General features: G+C 58.9%; 1 protein-coding gene across 5 annotated transcripts in view; it reads left to right on the forward strand.

Moving 5' to 3' along the window:
• LOC104333456 (VAC14 component of PIKFYVE complex) overlaps positions 1-25030 on the forward strand; it is a 156169-nt gene that overhangs the window by 121531 nt on the left and 9608 nt on the right. For 4 of the 5 annotated variants that reach the window (XM_075434120.1, XM_075434122.1, XM_075434121.1 and 1 more), the window contains 2 exons: positions 342-492; positions 11029-11161. In XM_075434120.1, the coding sequence (XP_075290235.1) occupies positions 342-492; positions 11029-11161 (284 nt within the window). Of the gene's footprint in view, positions 1-341; positions 493-9246; positions 9334-11028; positions 11162-25030 lie in introns of those variants that run through there. The other variant, XM_075434123.1, reaches the window with a different exon arrangement.

A 25030-nucleotide genomic window follows, 5' to 3' on the forward strand; every position in this document is an offset into this window, starting at 1 on the left:
CCCCGAGCGCCGGCTGGGGTTGTCCCAAATCTGCGGTTATGAAGGGGAGCGGGGAAGCGAGGCCTTCCCGACGTGCGAAGAGGGAGAAGCAAGCCCTGCTCCTGACTGCAGAAATTAGATTTAATTTCACATGCTCCTTTGGGACTCGCAGAGCAGAAACTGCTTTTTTTCTTCCCTGTTTCTCTTTCCTGCCCCATCCCCTCTGCAATCGTTTGAAATTTCCACTTCGAACTTCATAGGTAGCCCTCTTTTCCCTACGCCTTTCTCGAAGCACTGGGATTTGGCGTTCGCTTCCCATCTCCCCTGTGCGTGCTCACCCCACGCTGTCCCTCTCTCTGCAGGTTATCCTGAAGGACCTGGAAGTGCTGGCCGAGATCGCTTCTTCCCCGGCGGGACAGACGGAGGGTCACGGTCCCTCCGACAGCTCCGATGCGCAGCCCGGCCCCCTGGAGCTTCACGTCCCGGCCAGGGCCGGCCAGCTGAGCAACTCGGGTGAGTGCCCCAGCTCCGTGCCGCCCCGCTCCCTGGGCTCATTCAGTGCTCGGTGGCACTGGGCAGGTTTGCTCAGGCAGGAGGAGAAGCCTCCCTTGCATTGATAAATCAATATGTCCATCCCCACCCGGCATCACCTGGGGATCGAGGCTGCCATGGCGCAGACCAGGGCACTGCTTTTATTTTTTTGTTGTTTTTATTGCTCTTTCCTCAAGCTTCTGTTTTGGGGATTTAGGGCTCTGCTTAGCAGCAGGGTGCGGCAGAGGCCGGTGTTGAGAGAGGTCATTATTTTTCACCCTGAGGGTGACGGAGCCCTGGCCCAGGCTGCCCAGGGAGGCTGTGGAGTCTCCTTCTCTGGAGATATTCAAACCCCACCTGGACGCGGTGCTGTGCAGCCTGCTCTGGGTGACCCTGCTTGGGCACGGGGTTGGGCTGGGTGACCCACAGAGGTCCTTCCAACCCCAAACGTTCTGTGATTCTGTGATTATTGTCCTACTTTTTACGAGACCTTGGGTGCCAGCCTCTTCTCTCCTTGTAAAAGGTCTCTGAGCCTCTAAAAGCAGCTCGGGATGGATGCTGGCTGCAAGCCCGGCTTGTGTAAAACAAACCTGGATCTGCAGAGGACTCGGTCTGTGCCCGTGTTGCCCGTTTGAGGCTGCCCACGTTGGCTATAAACTGCTGCGGTGCTCTGAGTGCCGGGCAGGACCACAGAAGAGAGATGAAGAGGGGCAATCCTCTTTTCTGGGGACTTAGGGGTTAAAAAGAAAAAGCCTTCGGGAAGTTTTTCCCACCTTCCCTCGTCTGTGGCTCATCCTTTGCAGTTGCTTGGCTGCCCCTTCTCCCCTGCTGCTGCTATTTAAGGGCCTCCCTGTTGCACTCCCCAGGCCAGGTCGTCCCAGCCAAAAGCACGTTTCACAGCAGCTTTGGATCGCAACGCGAGCACGGAGCCAAGGCTGCCTCTCCCGGCGCGGGATGCGGCCACGGGGCCTTGCAAAATCGCCACCGGAGAGGGAGGCTTTGCTTTCCGCTCCCCGGGCTTTGTTTCTTCTGAAGATCCCAGATCGCTCGCCCCTCCCTGGGCTTTGAAAGGTCCGCACCAGCAGCCAGCTCAGGTTTTGGGTTGGTTTTGGTGGGGTTTATTTTTCAGATCTACTTGCTCCACCCTAGCAGACGTAGCCAGGCTGTGCGATGGAGGGGTGGGGGCCGCAATGCCGGTGACCTCCCCAAGCCCTCTGCGAGTCTCATCCATCCTGCCGGTGTCAGAAGTGAGACCGCCTGGGTGGAGCGGCTCCCGCCTCGCCGGCCAAGCAGCCGCGGAGCTGCAGTTCGGCTCACGCTGATGGCTGCCGGAGATTTCCTTCCTTGTGGATGATCTAAAAATAGCAGGCTGGATGGCGTGGATCCGAACGGCTGCTGCGGCCCCTGTTAGCTATCTGGAAGAGCGACTTGGCTTCGCTGATTCAAGTGTAACGTTGGAAAAGAGTCTGGCTCTCCTCGCGTTTCGCAGATCTGCTGGAGCCGGAGCTCCCCTTGCCCCAGCACGGGGCAACTTGCCCCCACGCAGGTCCTAATGGGCCCTGGCTTCCTCCCCTGCTTTTCTCTTCCTTGTAATGCACCCGAAGATCGTTTCTTTGGGATTTTGTTTGGGGCTGAGCTTCGCAGGGTCTCTGGCTTTTACCCAAAGGCCGATGTTTTTGCGGAGGGGAAAAGGAGGAGGGTTCGTTGGCCTCGGACGTTTGACATGGCCCCGGTCCCGTCTGGCTCTGACCACCCAAGGCTGAGACCGGATCGGCTGCTGGGCTCTGGCTCCCGGGGGAGCCGAGGGGTCACAGTTGGGCCAGGACCCTCCTGGGTTGTGCCTGGAAAAGCAGAGGCTCTTGGAAAAGACTCTTTTTGTCAGAGGGTTGCGCTTTTTTTGAAGCAGGAGGGTGGCTGGTGGAAATCCCTGCATCTGTGCGTGGTCCCAGGGTAGTGATGGACTTTGTGATCTTCGAGGTCTTTGCCAGCCTTTATGGTTCTGTGATTGATTCTACGCGTGGGGTACACGGTGAGAGCGAGCGAACCCAAACTCCACCCTGCAGGCAGGTGTGTTTGTGAGTACAGCCCTTCCCAGGCAAAAATCACGAGATGCTGGCACCGAAGACAGGGTGTACCCCTTTCTGGGGTCACTGGTTTTATACTGGGATACGTGGGAGCCTTCTCCAAGCACACCTCCCCCAGCTAGCACGCCTTGGCTCAGATGGTACGGTGCTATTGTGCCGTTGGAGGGGAGGCCGCAGGGTACCAGCGCTTCTCCCCAGGGTTAGATGGCTCCGTTCCCTTCATCCCGCTTTAGACCGAGATGCCGTCGGAGCTGGCAGTGGGAGGAGAGCTGCAGGGTCGGCTCAGGTCCGCTCCTCTGCTGCCTGCCTAAGGGTGCGGTTGGCGGGCACCCTTCAAGCCTTTGGGCTGGCGGCAGGTTTCCGTGCCGCGCCCTCCATCTCGGCGCTCCAGGCTTGGCCACTCAAGCAGCGAGGGCAGGAGGGAGGTGGAAGGGGCCGGTGTCCCCATGGCCTTCCCCCCCTGCTTCCTCTCGCTGCCTTTCTTCCCTCGGGATGTGTTTATGCAGTTGTTTCCCTGCCATTGAGTTGGGTTTCCTTCAGATGCGGATTGATTAGTCAGGAAAGCCCTGTCCTGCTTCCGCAGTCCGTTCCCAGCTCCAGTTTTTATTTAGCCGCTTTGTTCTCCGGTTGCGTAAGGTCAGCTGTCCTCGACGCCTTCTGCAAACGCAATGAGCTGGGGCCAGCTCAGCCCAGCGCTGCTTGGGAGACCCAACATCTCTCCTCCCGACCTGCTCCGGCTGCCCCGGGCAAGGGTGGCTGGGTGCCGACCTCCGTCAGTCTGTCCTCGGTTATCTTCTGCTCGCTCCTCGGGGACGAGGTCTGCGGGGCTGTGCCCAAGAGCTCCCCAGTCGTTGGGGTGATGGTGCAAGCACCCGTCAGGTTTGTATGATGGGAATCCAGTTGCCTGCTTTGCTTTGGAAGGGTTTTGCTGACCATGTAGAGGTAGGGACAAGTAGCAGGTGACCCAAGAGAAGTTGTCACCAAGGCCAGCCGGTCGAGGGAGGGGATTCTGCCCCTCTGTCCCGCTCTGCTGAGACCCCCTGGGACTCCTGCGTCCAGCTCTGGAGCCCTCAGCACAGGACAGAGCTGAAGCTGTTGGAGCAGGGCCAGAGGAGGCCCCAGGGATGATCCGAGGGCTGGAACCCCTCTGCTGGGAGGAAAGGCTGGGAGAGCTGGGGCTGATCAGCCTGGAGAAGAGAAGGCTCCTGGAGACCTCATTGCAGCCTTCCAGTACTTGAAGGGAGCTTATAAGAAAGATGGGGACAGGGTTTTAGCAGGGCCAGTTGCAGCAGGACAAGGGGTAATGGTTTTAAACTGAAAGAGGGGAGATTAAGACTGGATATAAGGAAGAAATATATTATGCTGAGGATGGCGAAACCCTGGCCCAGGTTGCCCAGAGAGGTGGGAGGTGCCCCATCCCTGGAAACATTCAAGGCCAGGTTGGATGGGGCTCTGAGCAGCCTGGTCTGGTTGAAGATGTCCCTGCTCACTGCAGGGGGGGTGGGCTAGATGACCTCTAAAGGTCCCTTCCACCCCAGACCGTTCCATGATTCTGTGATTGCATAGGTGCAAGCCCTCCAGCCTTGTCTCCAGCTCTAGCTCTGCATGGAAGGAGAAAGCCCCCTCCAAAAGGACACCAATACCATCTGCTGCCTCATACAGGGTGGCTCTTGCACACATCTCTTCCTTCCTCTCTCCGCAGCTTTGTAAGGAGAAGCGGTGATGACCCTTTGTTTTGCAGGAGGCACTTTCCTCTCCGGCTTGGTCGGGTCTCTCCCGCCTGGCGTCCCGGTGGGGACGCTGGCGTACTCGCTGAGCACCTCACACTGTGGGATGTGACTCCGTACGTGGGTGTGCTAACGTACCTGAGGTCATTGTGTATCCCAGGAGCTGGTGGATTACTCTGGAAAAGGCTGCTAAAAGTCCCTGAGAAACGTAGCCTCTTGAGTCCACGCTTGCTGCATCCCCACCGGAGAGCGGGCAGCGCTCCAGAGCCTGGACCAGACTTGAGATGTGCTGTGGTAGGGCTTTCCTCGCGACAGCTTTCTGAGGGATTTTGTCCTCAGTGAGCCAAACCACTCCCTTTATGTTGTCTGTCTCTTCATTTGTGTAGTTGTAGAGCTGCAGAGATGGCAGCATAGGACAAGGTCCTGGAAAACGTTAGGGTGGCCTCTAAACACCAGGTGAGAGTCTATAGGGTGCAGGGGGTCCATGAAAGGTGGGGAAGAAAAGCTGGCCTGTTGTCAGGTGGCTCGGGTTTGCTAAACTGGCGAGGATAAAATGGAAACTCCTCCATACTCATCCTCTCCACAGAGGGCGAGGAGGCAGCTGACGTTGCACAGTGGGCTACTTGCTCTAGAAGGAGCCGGTTTCCAACAGCTTTCACAGGATCAGGAGCGCTGCAGCAGGGAGCAGAGGAGCCAAGCAAGCCAGAGAGGAGAAACCTGTTGCTCCCGAGTGCTCTGAGCTCAGCACTCTGGTTTCTGATGGCCGGTGGCTCTGCCGTCTCCTTCCCTGCCGGCACGGAGCTGCGCAAGGGGGTTGACTTTCAGCAACGCTTTTCTGCCTCTTGGAGAGGCGGGGAATTGGAAGAAAAAGATGATTGGGATTTTTTTTCCTGGATGCTCAGAGGTGCCGGGATGCCATGGAAGACCCCAGGAGAGGCCATCCAGACCGTAGCCGTAACCGACGTGGCGTGCCTCCGGGTATCGATCGCTCCCGAGGCCGTGACAGCGCGCAGCTGGCCACAGAGGTTGGGGATTCCCCAATAAAAGCCGGGATTACTGGTCTCCAGGGGCTGACACGGGAGGGATTGATGGTGTAGATAAGATCACTCCCAGCCAAACAGTCCCTTTGCTGGGCTGCCTCAGTTTCCCCAGGGGATATTTGTGCAGAAACAGCCTGGCAAAGCCCGTCGCTGCTCGTTCCTGCTTGCAGGTTACCTTCCATGTTCTTCACCGTTCTGTGCAGTAGCCTCAGCTCACTCTAAACTCACCTCCAGGCTTAACCAGGCTCCTGGTTTTGCAGCTCCACTGGGTGTTTTGTTCTCCTGTACGTTGTCTGAGCTATAACCCTGCTGTATTTTTGCTTTTTGATTTACCTTAACAAAGGAAAACACACCAGTAGCGGGCTGCTAACCTTCCTAGGGAATCCATCAGCTTGAGCATTGCCTGCTACCTTCCTCCCAGGCAGGCTCAAGCCCAGACCCTGCGCCAAGCAGGGGGATCCGGAGGATTAGTGAAGCAAAAGACTCGTTTGGCGTCCAAATACGTACCCCGGCCCGTCTGCGGACCCCCTTTCTGGCAGGACGCTGAAGTCTTGGGAATTGCAAACCAGCGGCTCTTTAGCCAGGTAGGAAGGGGAGAAGCATCCGTGTGCCCGGGCAGCCTTGCAAAAGCAGGCTGAGCCCAGCCCGTGGCCGTGCAATCCGTAGTTTTGGTGGGTTTATTTCCTCAGCAGCATCCTGCGCTCCAGAGAGGGGAGAGCGGAGGTTCTGCAGAGCTCAGCTGAGCTGCCGACACGTTCACATCTGTTTCCAGCTACGCCCTGCTCTGGGTTTTTGGGAGGGGGGGGAAGGATTTGCCTTTTTTACAGTTTCTATTTTTATCCCGCTCTGTGAGGCTTTGCCACCCCGTTTGCAAATGCTAAAATTCAAAACATCCTGGGGAAGGCTGCCCGGGGAGGAGATGCTGTGCAGATTCCCACGCCGTCGCCCGGGGTTTCGCCGACCATCTTCTGGCAGCGCCGACTCCCACGCCGCTGGCGCTCAAGCCGAGCCCCACGCCGGTCAAAGGCTCACGGACCAGCTCCGCCTGCCGCTGGGTTCATCCCGACTGCTCCCGGAGGAGCCGAGGGGGATCATTCTCCGAGCTGAGCTGGAAGCGTGATGCCCCAGGGAAGGCGCTCGGGTGGGAAGGATGCTCGGCCCCCACCAGCTCTAGGCTCACCCTCCCTCTATCCGAGCTGAAACTGCTTCAATTAGGGATTGCGGTAAATCATTTTAGCCAAATACCCTTGTGGATACTCTAAACAGCTTACCCAGCTTTAGCCTGCATCGGAGAGGAATCAATTCTGGTCCAATCTGATTTAAATTTGGTTTAAATGGAGTTAAGCAAGTCCGCACCGGTTTTCATTAAGACGAGTTTGAAACCAATTATGGTAAATTAGTGGAAGTCGGTGTTTTCTGCCAGGGTGAAGCTCGGCGCTTTGTGGCTGAGGGAGGAAAAGCGGAGTTCGTGTCGCAGTCTGCCAGGGCCCCCCCGCCCCGGAGCAATCTGGGGATGCCTCGGCCACTGCAGGTCTCGAGACGGCTCAGCCCATCGAGCAGCCAGACAGCCTGAATGTTCCAGGCTGCTATACAATATATATTTATAAGGGCCTTAATATAGATCCCTAATTGCCTGTCTGGGTTGATTTATGGTGTGGGAATGGCATGAAGCGCCGGTGAGCACTTGGGGACGCACGGGGGGTTTCGGGGGGCATTTGCCGTGGTTCACTCGAGCTGGCACCCATGGGTGGTGGGGACGGGTGCTGGCACTGGCTCAGGCGGTGCAAGAAGCTTGCTCGTGTCCCTGCCCCTACCCCAGGCTGCAAAGTTTGCCTCGGGAAAGGATTTGTTTGCCCCGCATCCCGGAACGCGGGAGGACGCTGCAGTCGTTGCGAGGGGTCCAGCCTGGCTGGACGGTGGGGACCCATTTTGGCCGCGGAGCTGCGATTTCGCGGGCTGTTTCTACCGACTCTTGTTTCACTGCTCTGATGTTCCCAAAATTCCCATTTCTTCCCATTATAGCTGATATCTTGGCTGAGTTTCGTCGTTCCTCTGAGCAGGGATACTTCTTCTTCCAGCTCCCTCCTCCATGCCAGATTTAAAAAAAAAAAAAAGGCAGCAGAGCCATGACGTGCCACCAGCCCCGCGCCGGCTACGTTAGCAGCCCATCTGGCAGGTTACGGATCTGCAAAGTGTCGCTTCGAGGGAAGGGGAAGAGGTGGAAGCTTAATTAATGAAGCCACAGTTTTCATAACACTTCTCTCTGCTTGTCTCTCGTGCTTCGAAGAAACACTTGACAAGCTGTGCCTACGGTTCTGTCAAGCCAGGGATGCCGCTGCGCTGAGCCATAACCCACGGGGCGACGAGCTGAGCTCCGGGCTGCGCGGGGAAGGGTTGCACCGTGGCAAGCGAGGTGCCAGCCGCTTCCTAGACAGCCTGTAAACGCGGAGTTCGGAGGGTTGGGAGGTTTTGCAAAGAGAAACGTTTTGCCTGCTGGGAAGAAGTAAGAAGTATTGTGCTTCTAAACTCCAGTTGAGATTTGGTTGAGCCTTTTGGGGCCTGGGAGACTTCTACATGTGCAGCGTTAGCTCTGGAGAGCGCTGGCAGGGCTGCTCTGGCGTGGCGTGCCGCGGTGGAAACCTTCCTTAGGGATGCGTGGGGCGCCGGCGGGGCGAGGGATGGAGAAATGATCCCTTTTGGGATCGGTCTCAACGACCCCAGAGGAAGAGGATGATGGAGTCGTCCCCTGGGGCGTGCAGACCATCACATCGCGCTTTCCTCTCCTAAAAAAACAGGGCTAAGATTTGTTTTTGCCGTCTCTGTGTCCCAGTCCCTCCTTGCTTCCAGCTCCCTGACCCACTGCCCGGCTTCCTCCAGGCTGGGCAGGAGGATTGGAAGTTTGGGAGCGAGTCGATGGGAGAAGACGGCAGGACCGGAGGCTGGAGGCTGATCCTCCCGCAGATCTGATCTCCGAGGCGATTCTGGCGTTTGTAGGCTCAGCGGACCCAGCGGGTGCTTCCGAGTCTCCAGTCTGAGGAGCGGGAGATGCCGTCCCGAGGTGCTGCAGCGGGTCTCAGGGTGCTCCTGCCTGGGCTGTCCTGCACCGGCATTCCCAGCCACACAGCTCCTGTGCACGTCGCTCCTGGCATCCCAGCGACAGGAGCGCTGGACCTTTCAGGGAGGAGGCAGATTGCTGCCTCCTCCTGTTTTTTCCCTTGGGATGTGTTTTAGGATGGGTAAAGGTTTTGGCTATCGCTGGACCAGGAGCAGAACTGCTGCCTGTGCTCCTGCCGAGAGAGACCGGCCCTGGCAGCAGCACCGGTCTCGTCGCTGTGAGGGTCAGAGACGCGATTTTTGGGGTCTTTGAGAAGGGGGAAACTCCAAGACCACAGCTTTCCCTGGACAAGCTACAAGGCTGGGGCGTTACTAGCTGGTGGGGGTGAAGGTGTGGTGCCCTGCCTGCTCCAAGCTCTCGGGTTGCAGCACAGCTCTGCTTTGGATGCCTCCGCACTGCTGACAAAACAGATTTTAAAAATACCAATTTTGCAGCTTTGGAAGGCGGTTTCCATCTGCTCTTCACCTCCCCTTCCCACCAGAAAGAAAACCGGCGCTTGCTTTTGAGGCTCTGCCCCTGGTACGGGCTGGGAGGTGCAAGGCTGAGCCCCGGGCTGGCGCGGGGGGAAGGCAGAGCTGCTCCGCATCGCGTTGGCCCGACCGCGTCTCTTCTCAACTCGCCTCTGAGCCCTGCCGAGCAGCTGGAGCGAGACGACACGCGGGGCTCGGCTGTATTTTCATGCCGGGTACTCCCTGCCTTCGAACAAATGCACTTTTGTTTTGGAGCGCATCGGCTCAGCTAGATCCTGTATTTTTTTTTTATTTGCCCAGATCATCTTCCCCGCAGCTGAGGGGAAACCTGATGCCACGGCCAACACTTGTGCGCCGGGAGATGACTGCTTCAAAGCCTGGTTTGGGGTGTCAGATGCACCAAGGCAGAGCGAACACATGGCTCCAGCGGGGAGGAGACGCCAGGTTCTGATCCAGATGACCTCGTGTTTTATTTTCCTTTTTCTTTGGCTGCGTGGATGCTCAGTCCAAGCCTGGGGAGGCTGCCCTGGCTGAGCCCGCGTCCACATCTCTGCGTGTCGTTGGGACAGGCAGGGTGGAAAACAGCCCTGTGGCTTTTTCATCAGCTTTCCAGGGCTCTGGCGGCTTGATTGCATCTTTAATTGGCTGCTCCGCGCTCTGCTGAGTCTCGGTAGCAGCAGACAACATACATAAATCAAACTCTTCAGGCTTCCTTCGGCCATCTGATGGAAATAGTGGCTGTGCTTGGGATGGGGGGAGTAACCTTTAGGGCGCTTGTATGTCCTGGCTCCCCTCCTTACCACGGTTAGACACGGTCTTTCCATGGGAGAAGCTGAGGGAGAAGAGCTCCCCTTGTTGCACACTCCTTTGAAACCCTCTCTCCAAACATTTGGTCGGAGGGCTGTCCTGCGGAGTAAACCACCTCCCCTCCCCTCTGGTTTCGCCGTGGGAAAGGCAGTCGTTCCCTGCCAGCTCCCTGCACTTGTGGGTTTGAAGGGATATTTTTTCCTGCTGCTCTCTGCGGACCCGGAGCTGGGAGGTGCCCCTTTGCCAGCCTGCCCTGGCTCCCTGCCCTGCAAATAGTCTCAGACCGAGTCAGGACAGCTTACCAACACCTCGCCTCGCCCTTCCCTCCGGCCGGGGCGCTTCCCGCACCCTCCTTGCTCGGAGAGTTCGGCCACGCTCATTACCCATAGTTTTCTGCCTTTGGGACTTGTGAAGGTGATCGGTGGTAGCTGCCGCCTCGAAGCGAAGCTTTGTTGGGCGTCTGGGCAGAGACGGTGGTGGCTGCAGCAGCGGCGAGCAGGTCTGGGCCCCGACCCGGCAGGCGCTCCAGGAGCAGGGATGCTCCCGGCTGCAGGGACCGCTGCTCCTCCGTGCCGGTGTCCCTGCCCCAACCTCCAGCTGCTTTGGTTATAAAGGATTTTTGCAAACAGAGAACAAAGCGGGGGGAAAAAACCCTTTTTTTGGTACAATCTCTAAGCCTGGAGCTCTGCTGTGGTTTGACCGGTACTTTGTGCTAGCCCGGGGGCACGCTGGGTGTGACACTGTTGTATCAAGCAGCTCCTGCTCCGGGGAAATCACGTCACCGAGCGTAAACCGGTGGCCGTGCCATGACCCAGGCCTGGAATTGTGTGCCTGCCGCTGCGTGCACGCCGGGCTTGGGGCATCTGTGGCATGCGGGGCTGGATTAAAGGCTCTTCGACTCACCAGCAATCTGGTTTTTGGGATGAGTGTGTATGCCGTATCCGAGGAGACGGGGTTGCCTATTGATCTGGAGCCTCAGGCGCCTGTGTCCCATCAGCTACTGAAGCTGAGCAGCTCTGGGGTGATCTCCCAAAAAGCCCATTTCATCCTTGCGTGCTGCTTCAGGGGCTGGGACCACCACAAGATGCTTTCCCCTGGGATGGAGAGAGCTGTGGCGGGGCTGCCTCTGCTTGGACTGAGCAGATGAGGTCATACGAGGCTCAGAAACCTTCAAGTGCTGTGACCGTATTTTGGGTGTCTGCTCTCTGATAGAGACTGCTTTGGCAGGAGGTCCTGGCTGCTCTAACTTGCTCTCCCCTTCTCCTGTCTCCCCAGGTACAAAAGGCTTGGAGTGCTCGCCCTCCACCCCCACCATGAACTCCTACTTCTACAAGTTCATGATCAACCTCCTCAAGCGCTTCAGCAGCGAACGGAAGCTCCTGGAGATGAGAGGAGCCTTCATCATCAGGTCAGAGCACCCCACCAGCCTCGCCGAAGCCCCCGAGGCCCGCCCTGCGTGGGGGGGGGACGGGGACGACGGGGTCGAGCAGCCCGAGCACCGAGCTCCCTCAGAGCCAAAACCATCTCTAAAGCCTCCCGTGCTCGCCGGCAGACGGTTTCAGAGCAAACGGGGCTTGCCTTTCGCGTGTCCAGGCACCGTATTTCTCGCTCCCGTTCCCAGAGGCAAAGTAGCTCCTTGTTACAGAGCGTTGTCGGAGCCTGTTTCATTGGGAAACAGCTAGACCAGCCGGAGCACGCAGACGGGCTTGGGCTCGGGGTGCCAAGTCGAGTGAGTCTCTCCACCCGGCTCGGCGAGATGCTCGCCCGGCGAAAGCCTTGTGCCCCAGAGCCACGTGTTTCGATGCTCGGCGTTGGTAGGTTTTGCTTTGGCTTTATGAAGAGCCAGAGATGGAGGCTGGGAAGCCAAGCGTCGTGGCAGCTGGTGGGGCATCATGCTTAATGCGATGAAATCTGGGGCAGTGGACACCAATTGCTCAGCTCACTGGGCAATAACGGGCTTTAACGGTCGAGGTGAGGCGGAGAAATCGGTGAGGAGGTTGGTGGGAGGAGAGGGCAGGACCCTGCGTTTTCCTCCCTTGCTTTCAGGGAGGTGGCGTCAGAATTAACATGGGAAGACCGGGAAACCCAAACCATGCTCCCGTGGGAGGAGAGAGCCGCCTCTCCGAGGGCGGAGGGGTGCGTGAGGGACTGATGGAGGTCCCGTCACCACGACTGGAAAACAAAGTGTGCTGAGCTCTCAGAATCCGTTCAGCCAAGCTAGGCGTGGAGTTGTGCCCGCTCGGGCAGCAGTTTGTGCCCAAGCCTTGGGCAGCCTGAGAGGGTGCCGAAAAGTTGCCGCTGGGTTCATCCCGTGGGCGATGAACGTCGAGGCAAAGCGAGGCATATCGCGAAAATGAGATGGAACGTGGGCAGGGCCGGGTTGCAGCCGCTGTTTGGGCTGCAGCGCAAGGATTTCAGAGGTTTTACCCCCACTTGCGTTAAATTTTAACGTAATACGTTACATTTCCCCCAGAAAAAGTCTAGCTGAGCATATGTTCTTTTGCTCCTGATAGGAGTCTGGAAATGTCAGGTTTAATCATACGGGGATCTAAGAATAAGACAGAGAAAACACCCCACTTGTAGCGTCCGCTCTCTGCCCCCCAGTCGGCACAGCCCCAAATTTGTGCAGCCCTGCTCCTCGTTAGGGGCAATTAGAGCAGCGGTGAGCCTGGGCAGGGTCCCGTTTAAAAGCTCTCCTGTATCACAGCCACCTCAATTTTATTTCCCTCCGGCACTGGCTGGCTGAGCCTTGGCCGGCGGGGCCGTGCAGCGGGACCGGCTCACAGCGGCTCAGCAGGCCGGGGCTTTTTACCATGACTCATGCCCCAAAAAATCCAGTGAAGCAAAGAAAAAAAAAAGGAAACAAAAAAATGGACTCTGTGCTTTGTCAAGTCACATTGTGCCTCACGTGGGGTAGATGCAGGTCTGGAGCCAAAGCGGTGGTTGTGGGAGGGGTGAGGCATGCCTTCAGGTACTGGCGATTAACTCTGAAACCTACTGATGGCGGTTGAAGGGCTGGCATTAGCTACCTCTCTGCTGCCTCCAGAAAAAGCAAGATGGGAATAGAGGAGGAAAATTTTTGGAGGGCTCTCTGGAAAAGATTGATCTCTTGCCGGAGAGACCCAGCGAACGTGGGAGCCTCGCGGTGCTATTTTTAGCTGCTTTCCAAATTGAAGCCGTATGCGCGTTCCCACATTGCATCCCTCCCCTGTCCACAAGCCAGCTCAGCTGTTTCACACAGCAGGGTGAGAAGCCAGCCTCGTGCTTGGTTTGGGAGATACTGGCGATGTTTCATCCTGGGCTGGAGAGCACGAAGGGGGGGCTGGAGAGACCAGGACGGTGTGTGTTAATGCGCGATCGTCCCCCACCGCTGGCATGAGCCCTTTGCTCCCTTCGTGCCCGTCGTCTTCCGCTCTCCTCCAGGACCACGGCTGCCCTTTCTGCTACCAGCCGGCCCGGGAATGGCGAAGCGGAGCAGGAAAATGGACCTGTTAAGATTAGAGAATGATTTCCAGCCAAAGGATGAGTGCTCAGGGGAAACAGAAACGGGGGACAGGGTTTTTATGAAAGCACAGCGCAGCGATTTTCCCTGTTATGTTGCTAGCAGGCAAGTTTGGAGGTCCATGAGGTCGGGCAGAGGGTCTACGGTTAAAGGTAGTTTGTTTTCTAACCCAGCTCAGGCTTTCTGCTGACTCTGGAAGGACTTTAGCCTCTCTCCTGATATGTCCTCAGAGTCCTGGAGGCAGAGGTTGTGGCATGTCATGTGCTTGAGGACGGGAGTGTGGTTTGAGCAGCGATCTCTGCAGGAACCCGTGGTGGTGAGACCGCCTCTGGCTCTGTAGGGATCTGTGGTCCCCGAGACATGCAGATCTGCTCCGGTGCCTGCCCACCACGGGCAAAGGGGTGGGAGAAGCACCCACAGCCCTCACGGGTGGGGACGGGGGCTGTGATGGGTGGTCTCACCATCGGTGACCCCAGTCCCAAGCTGGGTATCTCGAGATAGTTTGCCAGACAAGACAGGGTGGAGCTAAGTGGAAACACAAACTGCATTGGAAATAACAGGCAAGCAGCTCCAAGAGCTGTCATTCGTAAGGAAGAACCCAGATGGTTTCTTCTCCCTTGCCTGGGACCACCGGCCTGGGGGATAACCCAGTACTAGCACATGGTCCATCTCCAGTGCTGCTGGTTCATCCAAGAGGTGCCCTTGAGGTGTCCTTCTTGGTCTGCTGCCTTCTCCGGTGGGATCCAACACGGCCTCACTAGGTCAGAGCGTGGTGTGACACCTCGTCCATGCCACCACCGAAGGGGACCTCACGGAGGCAGAGCCTACAGCAGCGGCAAAACTTACACGCCGGGCTGAGCCCCAGCAGGAGGAGAAGGGAAGCATCACAGAAAAGGTTCTCCAAGGTTCTTCAAAGCTGCTTAGATGGTTCATGAACGCCTGGGCGAGGGCCCCTCTTTGAAGGGATGTGCCAAGGGGGCTCCAGCGGTACGAATCACCCAGAGTCTCACGCTTTCCACCCCTGTCCCCTTGAGGAACTGGAGGGGCTGCAAACCATGGTCTCTTCCAAGGATTCTTTTGGCTTGGCATCGTTTTTCTGCGTTGCAGCAGATGAGGGTTTCGTTTTGGGGGTCGGTCTCTTGCACTGTCGCTCGTGACTTTTTTTGGGCTGGAAGCCAGCAAAGTTGTTCCATCTTCAAAACTCCGAATTCAAAGCGCTGCCTTCTCCTCTCGAGCCAGGCACGTTTGCACTCAAAGGTCGCTGACGGAGGCCGGAGCATCAGCCGCTGCTCGGTGTTACCTCTCACCTTGATGAGCAGACCCGAGACCTTCCAGCCTCCCCGCTAATCGGGAGCTATCTGCCCTAGCTGGCGCCTGGCCGTCCCGGATTCGACGGCTCCCTTAAGCAAGAAGCAAATATTCACATTCAGCTGCCGACCTCCTGACGGTGGCTTGGAGCAGCAGAAGAATGCGGAGGAGCTTCCAAAGCATCACATGGTTCCTTGGAGCGGCACGGCCGCTCCTCCGGGCAGGAGCCCTGCGGAGGGAAAGCTGCTCGGCCGGTCGGGAGGCAGACAGCGGAGAGCACGAGGTTTTCAGCCCGCACTGAGATTTACGGGCTGGGTTTAAGGCTTCCTTGGGGGTACCAGGGGATGGGGGATGAAATCGAAGGCTGAGCCCCACCCCATGGACAGCAGGGCTGCCGCTCAGAGCGTGGTTTGAGGAGAGGGCTGGCTGCCCTAGCAGCTTGGCTGTGCTTGGAAGGAGCCATCTTCTCCCTGCTCGCCCCTCCCTGGGCAGATCATACAGCCCCTGCACTGTCCCCAGGGTCCGGCTGAGCTCCGGGAGCCGGTTTAGTTTGCCAAGCCGAGCCTAGCACCAAAACAGCTGGCTTTTTGCTCGTCTCTGAGACAGAACAGCTCAGGCGTTGGCAGCTGATGTGCCTTGCCAGGACGGCAAGCAAACCCTCTGGGCTACGGGATGTGCTGGAGTGGCTGGAGACATCCCCGTGCGCGTGATGTGCGGACACTTCGAAGTGCAGAGCTGAACGTTCAAGCCCAGAGAGGCCATTTTGTGGTCGAGCAGTGGCACCCTGGGGCGTGAAAGGACGCCTGAGTCAGCGCTTTGCTCCCCAGGCAGGGGCCCGTGCTCAGGGGTTGTCTCAGCTTGTTCTGTAGAGCTGCTGAGCAAACCTCCCCGCTGCCCCACGCCTGCTCGTGGGACGTTTTCTGAGGCTGAGCAGTGTGGAAGCGGCCCTGGGGCGCCTTTTCAGCCACCTCCTGTGCGATGCGGGGCTTGGCCATTGGGCTGGGGGTGGTCCTGGGCTGCTTGGGGATGCTTGAACCCTGCGTGCGGCGGCCGGGAGGGTGGGCTGGTTCTCCATCCGCTCTAGAAGGCGTAGGCTGAGGCAGATAAGGTTATTCGGCCAGTTTACGGCGTTAGCTGGGGAGCTGGAAAATCCCAAGTCGCGTGATGGGGCCGCGGGTTTATGGCTCCGGCAGACGGGAAAAGTTCACCTGGCTGGAAATCCTGCTTTTTCCTTCAAGTCTCCGAGTCCCACTGGCGTGAGGCCGGCGGAGAGCTGGGCAGCAAAGAGGGCAGAGCTGGGGATGCTCGCTGGGTGCTCGAAGGGCTTGGCGGCGATGCCCGTGGTGTGGGGCTGGGGTGGACAGTCTCCCCTTTTTGGGCAGGGAGGGGACTTTCCTGTCTCTGAGAGAGGCTGGGTGCAACACCTCTTTCTTCCCAAGAAGTAGGGGGAAAAAGCAGGAAAGTGGGCTTGAGGCTGCTAAGGGGAATGGGGAATCGGCGAGGGGGGCAGCGGAGGGCCGGCGTGTCCCGCGGAGCGCAGACATCCGACGCTCTTGGCAGGCAGGCGGTGAGGAGCATGTTAAATCGCTTTTTGCTCGGCCGGCTTGGCGTTCCCAGGGCCGCGCTCTCTGTCTGGGGGCTGGGAAGGGAAGGGCGGCCCGCCAGCGGCCCGCTGGGGAGGGCTCTGGGATGGGGGTTTGGTGGGTGAGCCGTGGGCTTGGAGAGGGAGGGGTACGCGGGGGTGCTGTACGGAGCTGGTGGGTGTCTGCTTTGGTGGTGGTGAGGTGCCAAAGCCCCATCCTGGCCCCCTAACCCCGTCCTTGTCCTCCTGCCTGGCTGTCCCACCTCCCAGCCCATCACCCACCCCTTGCCGGGTGATGCTCAAGAGCCAGGGCTAACCAAAATCCCCCTCTTCTCCAGGCCTGGATGCTCTTGGGCTCCCCTGAACACAAGATTTGGCCAAACATCTCAAATACCTCCCGACGAGCTGGAGGTTCCCAGGGTTGGGATCCGGGATCCCCTCCTGCTCCTCCTTCCTTGGGGTGTGCTGATGGCACCATGCCCCCTCCAGCTCCTATTGCCAAACCCGTGCTCCGAAAAACCCCTCGGGCCCACCAGCAAGCGATTCGGTGCTGGGAGGGAGGCGGGGGGGACACAACGCGTGTCGCCTCTTCCTCTCTCCCACCCTCCCGGCCGCTGCGTCGCAGAACAAAACCTGCGTTTGTTTTTGCGGGAACCATTCAGCTTGTGTTCAGCAAAGTGAGGGGGGGGGGGGGGAAAGGGGAGGAAAAAAAAAAAATGCAGCCCCTTTGATAAACTGTGATATGAACTCGGGTAAAATCCAAACAGCTGTGAGCGCGACAAGGGAAGCTTCTGTGTCGGGAGGCAGCGAGCCTGCGAAAATACAGGGCTCTGCCTGCCAGGATGCTCGCTGGCCGCCTGCCCTTCTGCGTTAATGAACTGTGCGCTCTCCACCCCCCTGCCTCGTGCCTTGCAGAGAGGAGGAACCGGAGAAAGCTTTTTAATCTTTTTTTTTTTTTTTTTCCCCCCACCCGTTTGCAAAGCAGAAAGCAGGGCTCCATCCCAGCCGGGGGCCAGGTCCCGGACACGGGGCAACGGAGCAGGGCGGTGAGCATCCCCGGCTCTGCGCCGAGGTCTGCGGGCTGCTCCTCGCTCAGCTCCGGCTCGGTCCTCTGCACCTCCCCGTAACCCCTGCCCGATCCCCAGAGTCTGCTCTGCCCGGCTCTGCCTCCACCGAGCTGTGGGAAACCCTGCGGCCAGAGACCCAGAGCGGTGTAGTGGCATGGGGAGACCCAGGCTCTGCCATCTCTGCCATCGCCACCTTTCAGGCTTTAATCTGAATTTAGGATGAGAGCCGTCAACCCTGCTGTACCTCCAGAAACCCCCAGCTCTCAAACTGCCTGTTTGCCATCACGCAGTGGGCTCTGCAAGCCCAAGGGAGCGTGTGCTTAATGAGGTTTTAATTCCCCGAGACTGTGGGCTGTGGTGCTGGGCTCTCGTTACCCTCCGCGGCCCCGTGGAGCGGGAGCTGGAGGGGACAAACCGCATTTCCCCCAGGCTGGAGGTCGGAGCTAGGGCTGCAACGCCCTGGGAGCCATCGGCAGCGGGACCTTTGCGGCGGAGGAGCCTGGTTGCTCTGCCTAAGGATTTTTCCTGCTGGGATAGCAGGAGCTGGGCCAGCCCCTGCCAGTCCCCTCCCGGGGCTGGACCCCCCGGGAAAGGATGGGACCAGCCCTTGGGGACGAGCTCGCCGTCCTACCCGCCAGAGCTGCTCCAGGACCGGCCATACCCCGAGCTGCCTGGAAGGATTTGATGGGTTTTCCTGCAGAAAAATGGGAACCACATGTGAGCGGCAGCACCGGAGTGGGCTGGGACTAATTCGGGTCAGCAAGAGGGTGGAGGGGAGGAAGGAGAAGTGTGCGTAGGGGAGGAAAATCCTCCCAAAAGGGCCAAGTTCCTTCAAAGGGCAGGTCCCCGGGGGGGGATATTTGCCTCCCTCCCAGTGCTTTCCCTGGGATCCCAGCAGTAGCGCTCTGGAAAAACAGGCTGGGGAAGGGGGGAGCCGGGAAAAGGTGGGTTGGGCGGCCGGGAGAGGAGCCTGCAGCTCCCGTGCTTGCACACCGTCGCATTCCCCGGAGCGGAGCTTTTCAGCACGAGCAGCTTCCAGGGTGTCTCCCAGATTTTTCTTGCCCAGCCGATGGGGTGAGGACCCTGGTTGCGGGGAGGCGGCGGTGGGTGCAGGTGAGAGGGCTGGTTTTGGCCATTAGCTGCTAAATTAACCCGTCCGATCCCATCGGTTGGGGATTGGGGGTTCTGATGGTGTTTCCTTCTCTTGCTCTGTGACATCTCAGTTTGTTCATCTCCGCGGAGCGACAAGCCAGGACAGGGAGTCTGGGAGAGGCTGAATAGCAGCATTTTTCCCCCCATCTCTCTTCCAGGGGATCTTGCCCCAGATTATCCCCAAGGCGCAGGGCACGCTCACTTAAAAACCTCGAGGGAGGGCTGAGTGTTCTGCCTCCTGCTGCTCTCGTCAAGGGAATTCCGCCCCCCCCCCCCCATTTCTGGCTGCTGTGGAGCATCTCGCAGCCCATCGCTCTCCACCGGCGACGGGCGCGCAGCTGTCCCCACCACCGACCGCAGGCTCAAGTAGCAGGTGGGCGAGGATGCTCTAGCATTCCCACAGCCACGCTTTGCCGTGGGTTTCCATCAAAGGCGGGTGCTGGAGGCTGGATGCTGCCCTGGGAAGCGCTCACCCCAGCTGCAGGCTCCATAGCTCCTGCCAGTGGGTCCGGCCAGGCGCTCTGCTCCCGGGATGGGACATCTTGGGGTAAGATGTCCCTAGTGTGGCCAGTAGGTCGAGGGAGGTTCTCCTTCCCCTCTACACTGTCCTAGTGAGGCCTCATCTGGAGTACTGTGTCCAGTTCTGGGCTCCCCACTTCAAGAAAGATGAGGAGCTACTGGAGAGAGTCCAGCGGAGGGCTGCGAGGATGAGGAGGGGACTGGAGCATCTCTCCTGCAAGGAGAGGCTGAGGGAGCTGGGCTTGTTCAGCCTGGGGAAGAGAAGGCTGAGAGGGGACCTTAGAAATGCCTCCAAATATCTGCAGGGTGGGTGTCAGGAGGACGGGGCCAGACTCTTTCCAGTGGTGCCCAGCGACAGGACAAGGGGCAATGGGCACAAACTGAAGCAGAGGAAGTTCTGTCTGAACACGAGGAAGAACTTCTTCGCTCTGAGGGTGACGGAGCCCTGGCCCAGGCTGCCCAGGGAGGTTGTGGAGTCTCCTTCTCTGGAGATATTCCAGACCCTCCTGGACGCGGTGCTGTGCAGCCTGCTGTGGGTGACCCTGCTTTGGCAGGGGGTTGGACTGGGTGACCCACAGAGGTCCCTGCCAACCCCAAACATGCTGGGATTCTGTGATTCTGTGGGATGGGACGTGTTCAACTCCCCGCTGAAAGCTTGGAGCTGTACAAAGCCACCCTGGTTGGAGCTCCTTCCCTGTGGTGCCCCCTCCCTTCAGTGCGTGAGCTGCACCTGGAGCAGGTCTCCTTGTAGCATTGGGTGCTCTCAGGGTGCTGGCACAGCAGGGAGCATCCAGCCGCTCTCCTCTTGCACATCTGTAGGCTTTGGAGGATTAGAGGGAGTGAGGGTCTTCAGGCTGCCTTCCTGCTGTGGGATATCTCTGGGGATCCCAGCTCCAAAGGCAAGGCGGGCGTCAGGATCCACCCTGCCTTGCTGAACGGCAGCGAGAGGCGGCAGGCGCGGGGGCAAGCCCGGCAGTAAAGCCCGAATAACACCTGGGACACCTAAACCACAGCGTAAACGGAGGTGGTTTTTTAGCTGACACTCTCGAGTCCGGAGGGCGGCCAGGCTCACCGTGTTTCTCTCGGGCATCTCCTTCGCTTGGTCTCTGGGATGTGTCCCCACTGCTCCTGCTCCTCCTGTCCCCCTAAAGCCATGCGCAGGTTAGCACTGCCCCTGCACACGGATTTGAGGCGGTCGAGCCAAATACAGCCAGTTTGCCCAAGCAAAGCGAGGGAAAAGCCAGCGGTGGGTCCGCGTCAAGAGTTTGGCAGAAGAGACAAGGCAGCTTCACCTCCCACCCTGGGACACGCTCGTCCGCAAGCCGAGTCCGCAGGTCCCTGCCTGCTCCCACCTCCTTCCAGACCCTTATTTCTTTCCTTCTGGAAAGCTTCACCTTCAGACACGGGGCGTATTCCTGCCTTACTCCGCTCCCTGGGCTGTCCCTCCGCTTTCAGAGATCTAGGGATGCCCAGCAGGACCATCTCCCCCCAAATGTGCCTGTGTGACGGGGGGGACACAAAGACTCATCCATCTCTAGGACAGCAACCTGCTCCTTGGCCATGCTTTTAGGGGCAAAAGCACTTTTATTTCTTCGTCTTAAAGCAAAGCGATGGGGAGGGATGGGCGAGCGCAGGAACCACGGCTCCCATCTCTCCGCAAGCTGTGCGTGCCCCAAACCGGATCAGCCTCTCCCGGCTCCTGTTGTCACAACTCTGCGCCTGCTCCTTTAACCTATTTTATTTGCAGCGAAGAGAAATTATAGGGGGAGAAATAAGGCGCTTGTCAGTTTTCTTGAGAATTAGGCCACAGCTGTCAGCGTGAAAGGGGAGTGTACGTCTCAGAGGAAGGATCTGCTGCTGCCTCACGCCTCTCCCCCCCTCCCCAGCCAGCCCCTACCCTTCCTCCCTTTCAAAACAAAGGAGACTCGCCTGGAAAGGTCACTGCCCGGTGCGGGTTCCCCTCCGGGGCCAGGCTCTGGAGGGCTCGGCTGACCCCCTCGCCTGGCTGGAGGTGGGCTGGAGCCAGGGTTTCTGCTCGGTAACTCTGCTGCCCGTGCCTCCCACCTGGGGCTTGAAGCCCCAGGGATCCAGGGCAAGGTTTGCATTTGCCGTTGAGTCATCGGCAGGTTGAAAAGTTGGAGAGGAGGTGCCTGAGCGGTTGTATTTCTTTTGCTTCCCTGGAGGGTTTGGAGGGGAAAAGCTGCTTGTTTTCCAGGTGAGCCTCCTGTAGACGCTCAGTTGTTCCTGCATCATCTTGTGAGCTTTGCAGGTCCTCAGTGACCACGTGCTTGCGGGCAGGATAGCTTTCCCCGTGGGTCGTCAGAAGGTTTCCTAAAGGAAACTCGTGAAACACACGGAACTTGGGCGCTGAAGGCTGGTGCTGGATGTGTGTCTAGTGGGCTTCATCTTGGAGAAGCTGTCACATTCATCTGTGCTACGTGTAAGAGTTTTGGCGATGCCTTGGGCAGACTGGACCGTTAAGTTTCCAAATTCGGTTATCTTTTAGCTTCTGGCCTATCCCAGAGGACGTTAGAGGTTGAGCATCTTCTGTGCTGGAGATGATCAGAAGAAGAAGTTTGAAGAAAGTTCTGCTGAAGAAACTCCTCCTTGTCCTGTTTCCCCCTCCTGTTCAGTATGGAGCTGTGGGTATTTCACCAATCATTTAAGAGCCCGAAGGCGGTGGATATCCGCTTTATAAGCGGAAGGTGACCTCTTTGAAGGTTCTCCAGGCTGGAGACAAGGCTGGGTTCCTCGCGAGTCAAGGTGGATGTGCCCATGAGGTGACTCGCAGCGTCGGTAGACAGGCGGGTGGTGGGATCCCATCCTGCCAGCGGGGACAGGGACCTCCCGGCGGTCCCGATGTCCAAGGGGAGCATCGCAGGGAGCAGAAGCCGAGGGCTGGGGCTCGCTCTGCGGTTTCACCGGCTGAAGCTGGTCTGAAATACCGGTGTGCGTTCGTGCTGTGCTCCTCTCGGGGATCCCCGTCGGCTGCTCTGGGGATCCCTGGGGAGCGCCCAGCCCAGCGCCGAGCTGGCACCGCAGCTCCTTCAGCAGTTGTCACGCTGACGGCTTCTGCCGAGCAGACGCTCTGTGGGAGGGTTTGCTTGTTTGCAGTGAAACACTCTGCACCTTCCCCTTTTCAAGCGAAGGCATCGCAGGGCTCCTCTCCGGCTTCCCGGGATCCACACATCTCCTCCCAGGATCTGCACATCTCTGGTCCGCGGCTTTCACCGAGTTTCCTGGAGGATCTTGATAACCATCACGAGAAACTGGGGCTGGTGAGGTGGAAAAGAAAGTTCAGGCTTTTTTGCGCATTAAACTAGGTCTCCCTCAAATGCCCTCGCCCTTCCCGCTGCTGGGCTCCCTTTTATCCGACGCTCCCGTTCCTGGTTGGCCTGACATCTCAAAGAGCGGTGTCTGAACGTGGGGACATCAAGAAGTGTCCAAAAGCCACGTGGAGGAGTCACGAGTCCTGCTTTTGCTCGCAGGCTCTTTGCTCACCTGGAGCGAGCCATGACGGCTCCCAGCTCCAGAGCTGGTCTTCCCAAGGACTTGTCCGTGCTGTCCTGGGCTCTCCACGGCCGGGTTGTTCTCTACAGCTTCCCACGTCCAAGAGGTACTGATGCTCTGCCATGTATCTTGCTCCATCTTGGTGCCTGCAGGCCCATCCCCGGGAGAGAGACACCACCGGGTCCTCTCTGTCTCTTGACGAGGACCCGAGCTCGGAAATGTGCCGGCGGAGGCTTCCTTTGAGCTGAGAATGGGTGGCTGGGAGAGAGGACATTTGAGGGATGAGGGTCCCTCTGCCTCTTGCAGGAGGAGCCCCGCTTCTCCCAAACTTCCCAAACCCTTCACAGTCCTTTACATGAAACGCTATGAATTTTGAAAGCGGGAGCTGCCAGGGTTGCCATGGTTTCCCTTGGCCGGAGGAGTGGCTCCGGAGCCTGGATTTGGCAAAGGCAGGGAGAAAAATGGAGGACTGGGATTTCCTTCGCTGCTGTGGTGGGGAAGGACGAGGGACCAGCACCCTCCTGCCTTCCCCACTCTCTCCCCTCCATCCTAATTTTATCTGTGAGGCTGCTTCCTCTGCAGATTCCTAACGGATCCCAGCTGCTGGGCCAAGCTGGGGATGCGGCTTTTCCCAGCAGGAGGATGGCAGGGGGCCGGGGATGGGCACCGCAGGGGCTGCAGGTCCCTGGGCATCTCCAGCGGAGCCTGGAGTGGGGTGGAAGGATGGCGGAAGGCCTTGGGGGAGGGAGCGGAGGAAGAGGAGGATGGGGAGGAAGGACGAAGGGGCTCTGTCCTCCTCACAGCTGTGGGAGAGGTGGTGGTCTGGCCGTGCGGGGCAGAGCCCCTTGGAGCGTCGCTCCCCCCAGCCTCAGCCAGCTCCTTCCCGGGCTCCGGCTCTGTCCCAGTTGCTGGAAGTGGGACAAGACACGATCCTCTCCCTGCTGGGGCCCCGTGTCTGCCCAGAGCTAATAAAGCCAATCGCTGGTGCTTAATGAAGAAGCACCTGCTTAATTGAACGCAGCGGGACGGTGCTCAGCGTGGCCGGGCAACGGGAGGGGGCCAGCAGTGCTCCCCCCCCAGGGCTCCCTGCAGGTCCCAGCGGAGGAGACGGCGTCTCCATCCACAACGGGGCTGGATTTCATGGGGTTTTTTTCAGTTTTGTGGAAAACCAGACTTTTTCACTGCCTTTGAGCAAGCACCGAGCTGCCCCCACCCTCACCCACCTCGTTCCTGCGTGGTGGCTCGGGACAGGGGACGGGGCTGAAGTGGTTAAAGGGGCGAGATGGGAGCTCCAGCAGCTCCCTGCAAGGACGGTGTTTAGATTAGCCGCATTTCCAGGCATCGTGCTGTCAAAGCAAGAGGGCTGGGAGCAACGCCGGGGCTTGCCTTTAATTGGAGATGTGGCTCTGAAGCCACCCCATCGCTCCGACGTCCCCCGGGCTCCAGCACATGGCCCCGCAGCGGCTCCCTGCCCCAGGGGTTTCGACTCGTCCCTCGTCCCTCTACGTGGCCACTCCATCTGCCCCAGTGATCGTTAGCGTGACAGGAATTCGTTGCGAATGCCGTCTCAGTGGCCGCCAGCTGGCAGAATGGGGGGGCTCTGGTGCTTAATGGGGCACAGCTCGGGGATGTGGGGGGGACCCCCAGGTGGCATGGTGATGCGGAGCTGGGGGGGACCTCCTTGGCTTCTCCTTTGGTCAGCATCAGCTTGCCGAGGGGTTCTTTAGGCTAGGGGAAGGGCAGGATCCTGTCCCTGCGGCAGGGGTGGGGAGTGACCCTCTGGGTCCCTTGGGACCCCCACTGCAACTCGGCCCTGTCCGAGGCAATAGGCAGGGGACGTCCCCCATCCCCACGCCGCAGGCAGGCGCTGCCTCCCGTCTGCCCGCAGCCACGTTCCTTGGCTCCGTCGGAAAGGCTTGAATAACCCTTTTAATTTCAGGAGTTAATTTTTAATGGCCTAAATACCTCATTTCATTATCGCCACCACGTGCCTGCGCCGACGGCCGCCTGCCGCCTTGGCGATGCCGTGTGGTGATGCTCTGCGGCTGCCGCCTCCCCGGGGACGCTGCCTGCCGGGAGGTCCCTGGGCTATGGCCAGGTCCTCGTGGGTGAGGGGACGCACACGTCACCCCGGGGGATGCAGGGAGAGCCCCGGGGAGAGGCATCTTTGGCGGGGGGGATTAGCTGGCGTCAAAGCGCAGGCAAGGTGGATGGATGGGGGAGCCACAGCCAGCTGCTAATAACTGGGGTTTGAACTCTGCAGGATGGGCTCTACAGAGATATTTATGGAGTGGATATGTATTTATGGGGTGTGTCTATCTGATATGTATATATATATTTGTGGGTGTATACATACATGTATTTAGGGGGTGTATATGTGTATGTATTTATGGGATGTTTGTATATCTGAGGTATGGCTCCCGCTCGGCCCCGTCCCCTTCCGCAGCCGCTGCTCCAGCATCTCAGCTGCTGCCTGCTTGGTTCGGAGCCACCTGTCCCCTGTACGGCCCCGTCCCCAGCCTCCTCCCACCGGGCTCGCGTTCCCCTCGTGCCATCGCAGCTTCCCGGGGGATCAGCTCTGCGGACCCCCCCCACTTCCCAGCTCTCCGCAGCCACCCAGCCTCAGCTGCTGGCTGC

Source organism: Opisthocomus hoazin, chromosome 12, assembly GCF_030867145.1.
Source record: "Opisthocomus hoazin isolate bOpiHoa1 chromosome 12, bOpiHoa1.hap1, whole genome shotgun sequence".
NCBI lineage: Eukaryota > Metazoa > Chordata > Aves > Opisthocomiformes > Opisthocomidae > Opisthocomus > Opisthocomus hoazin.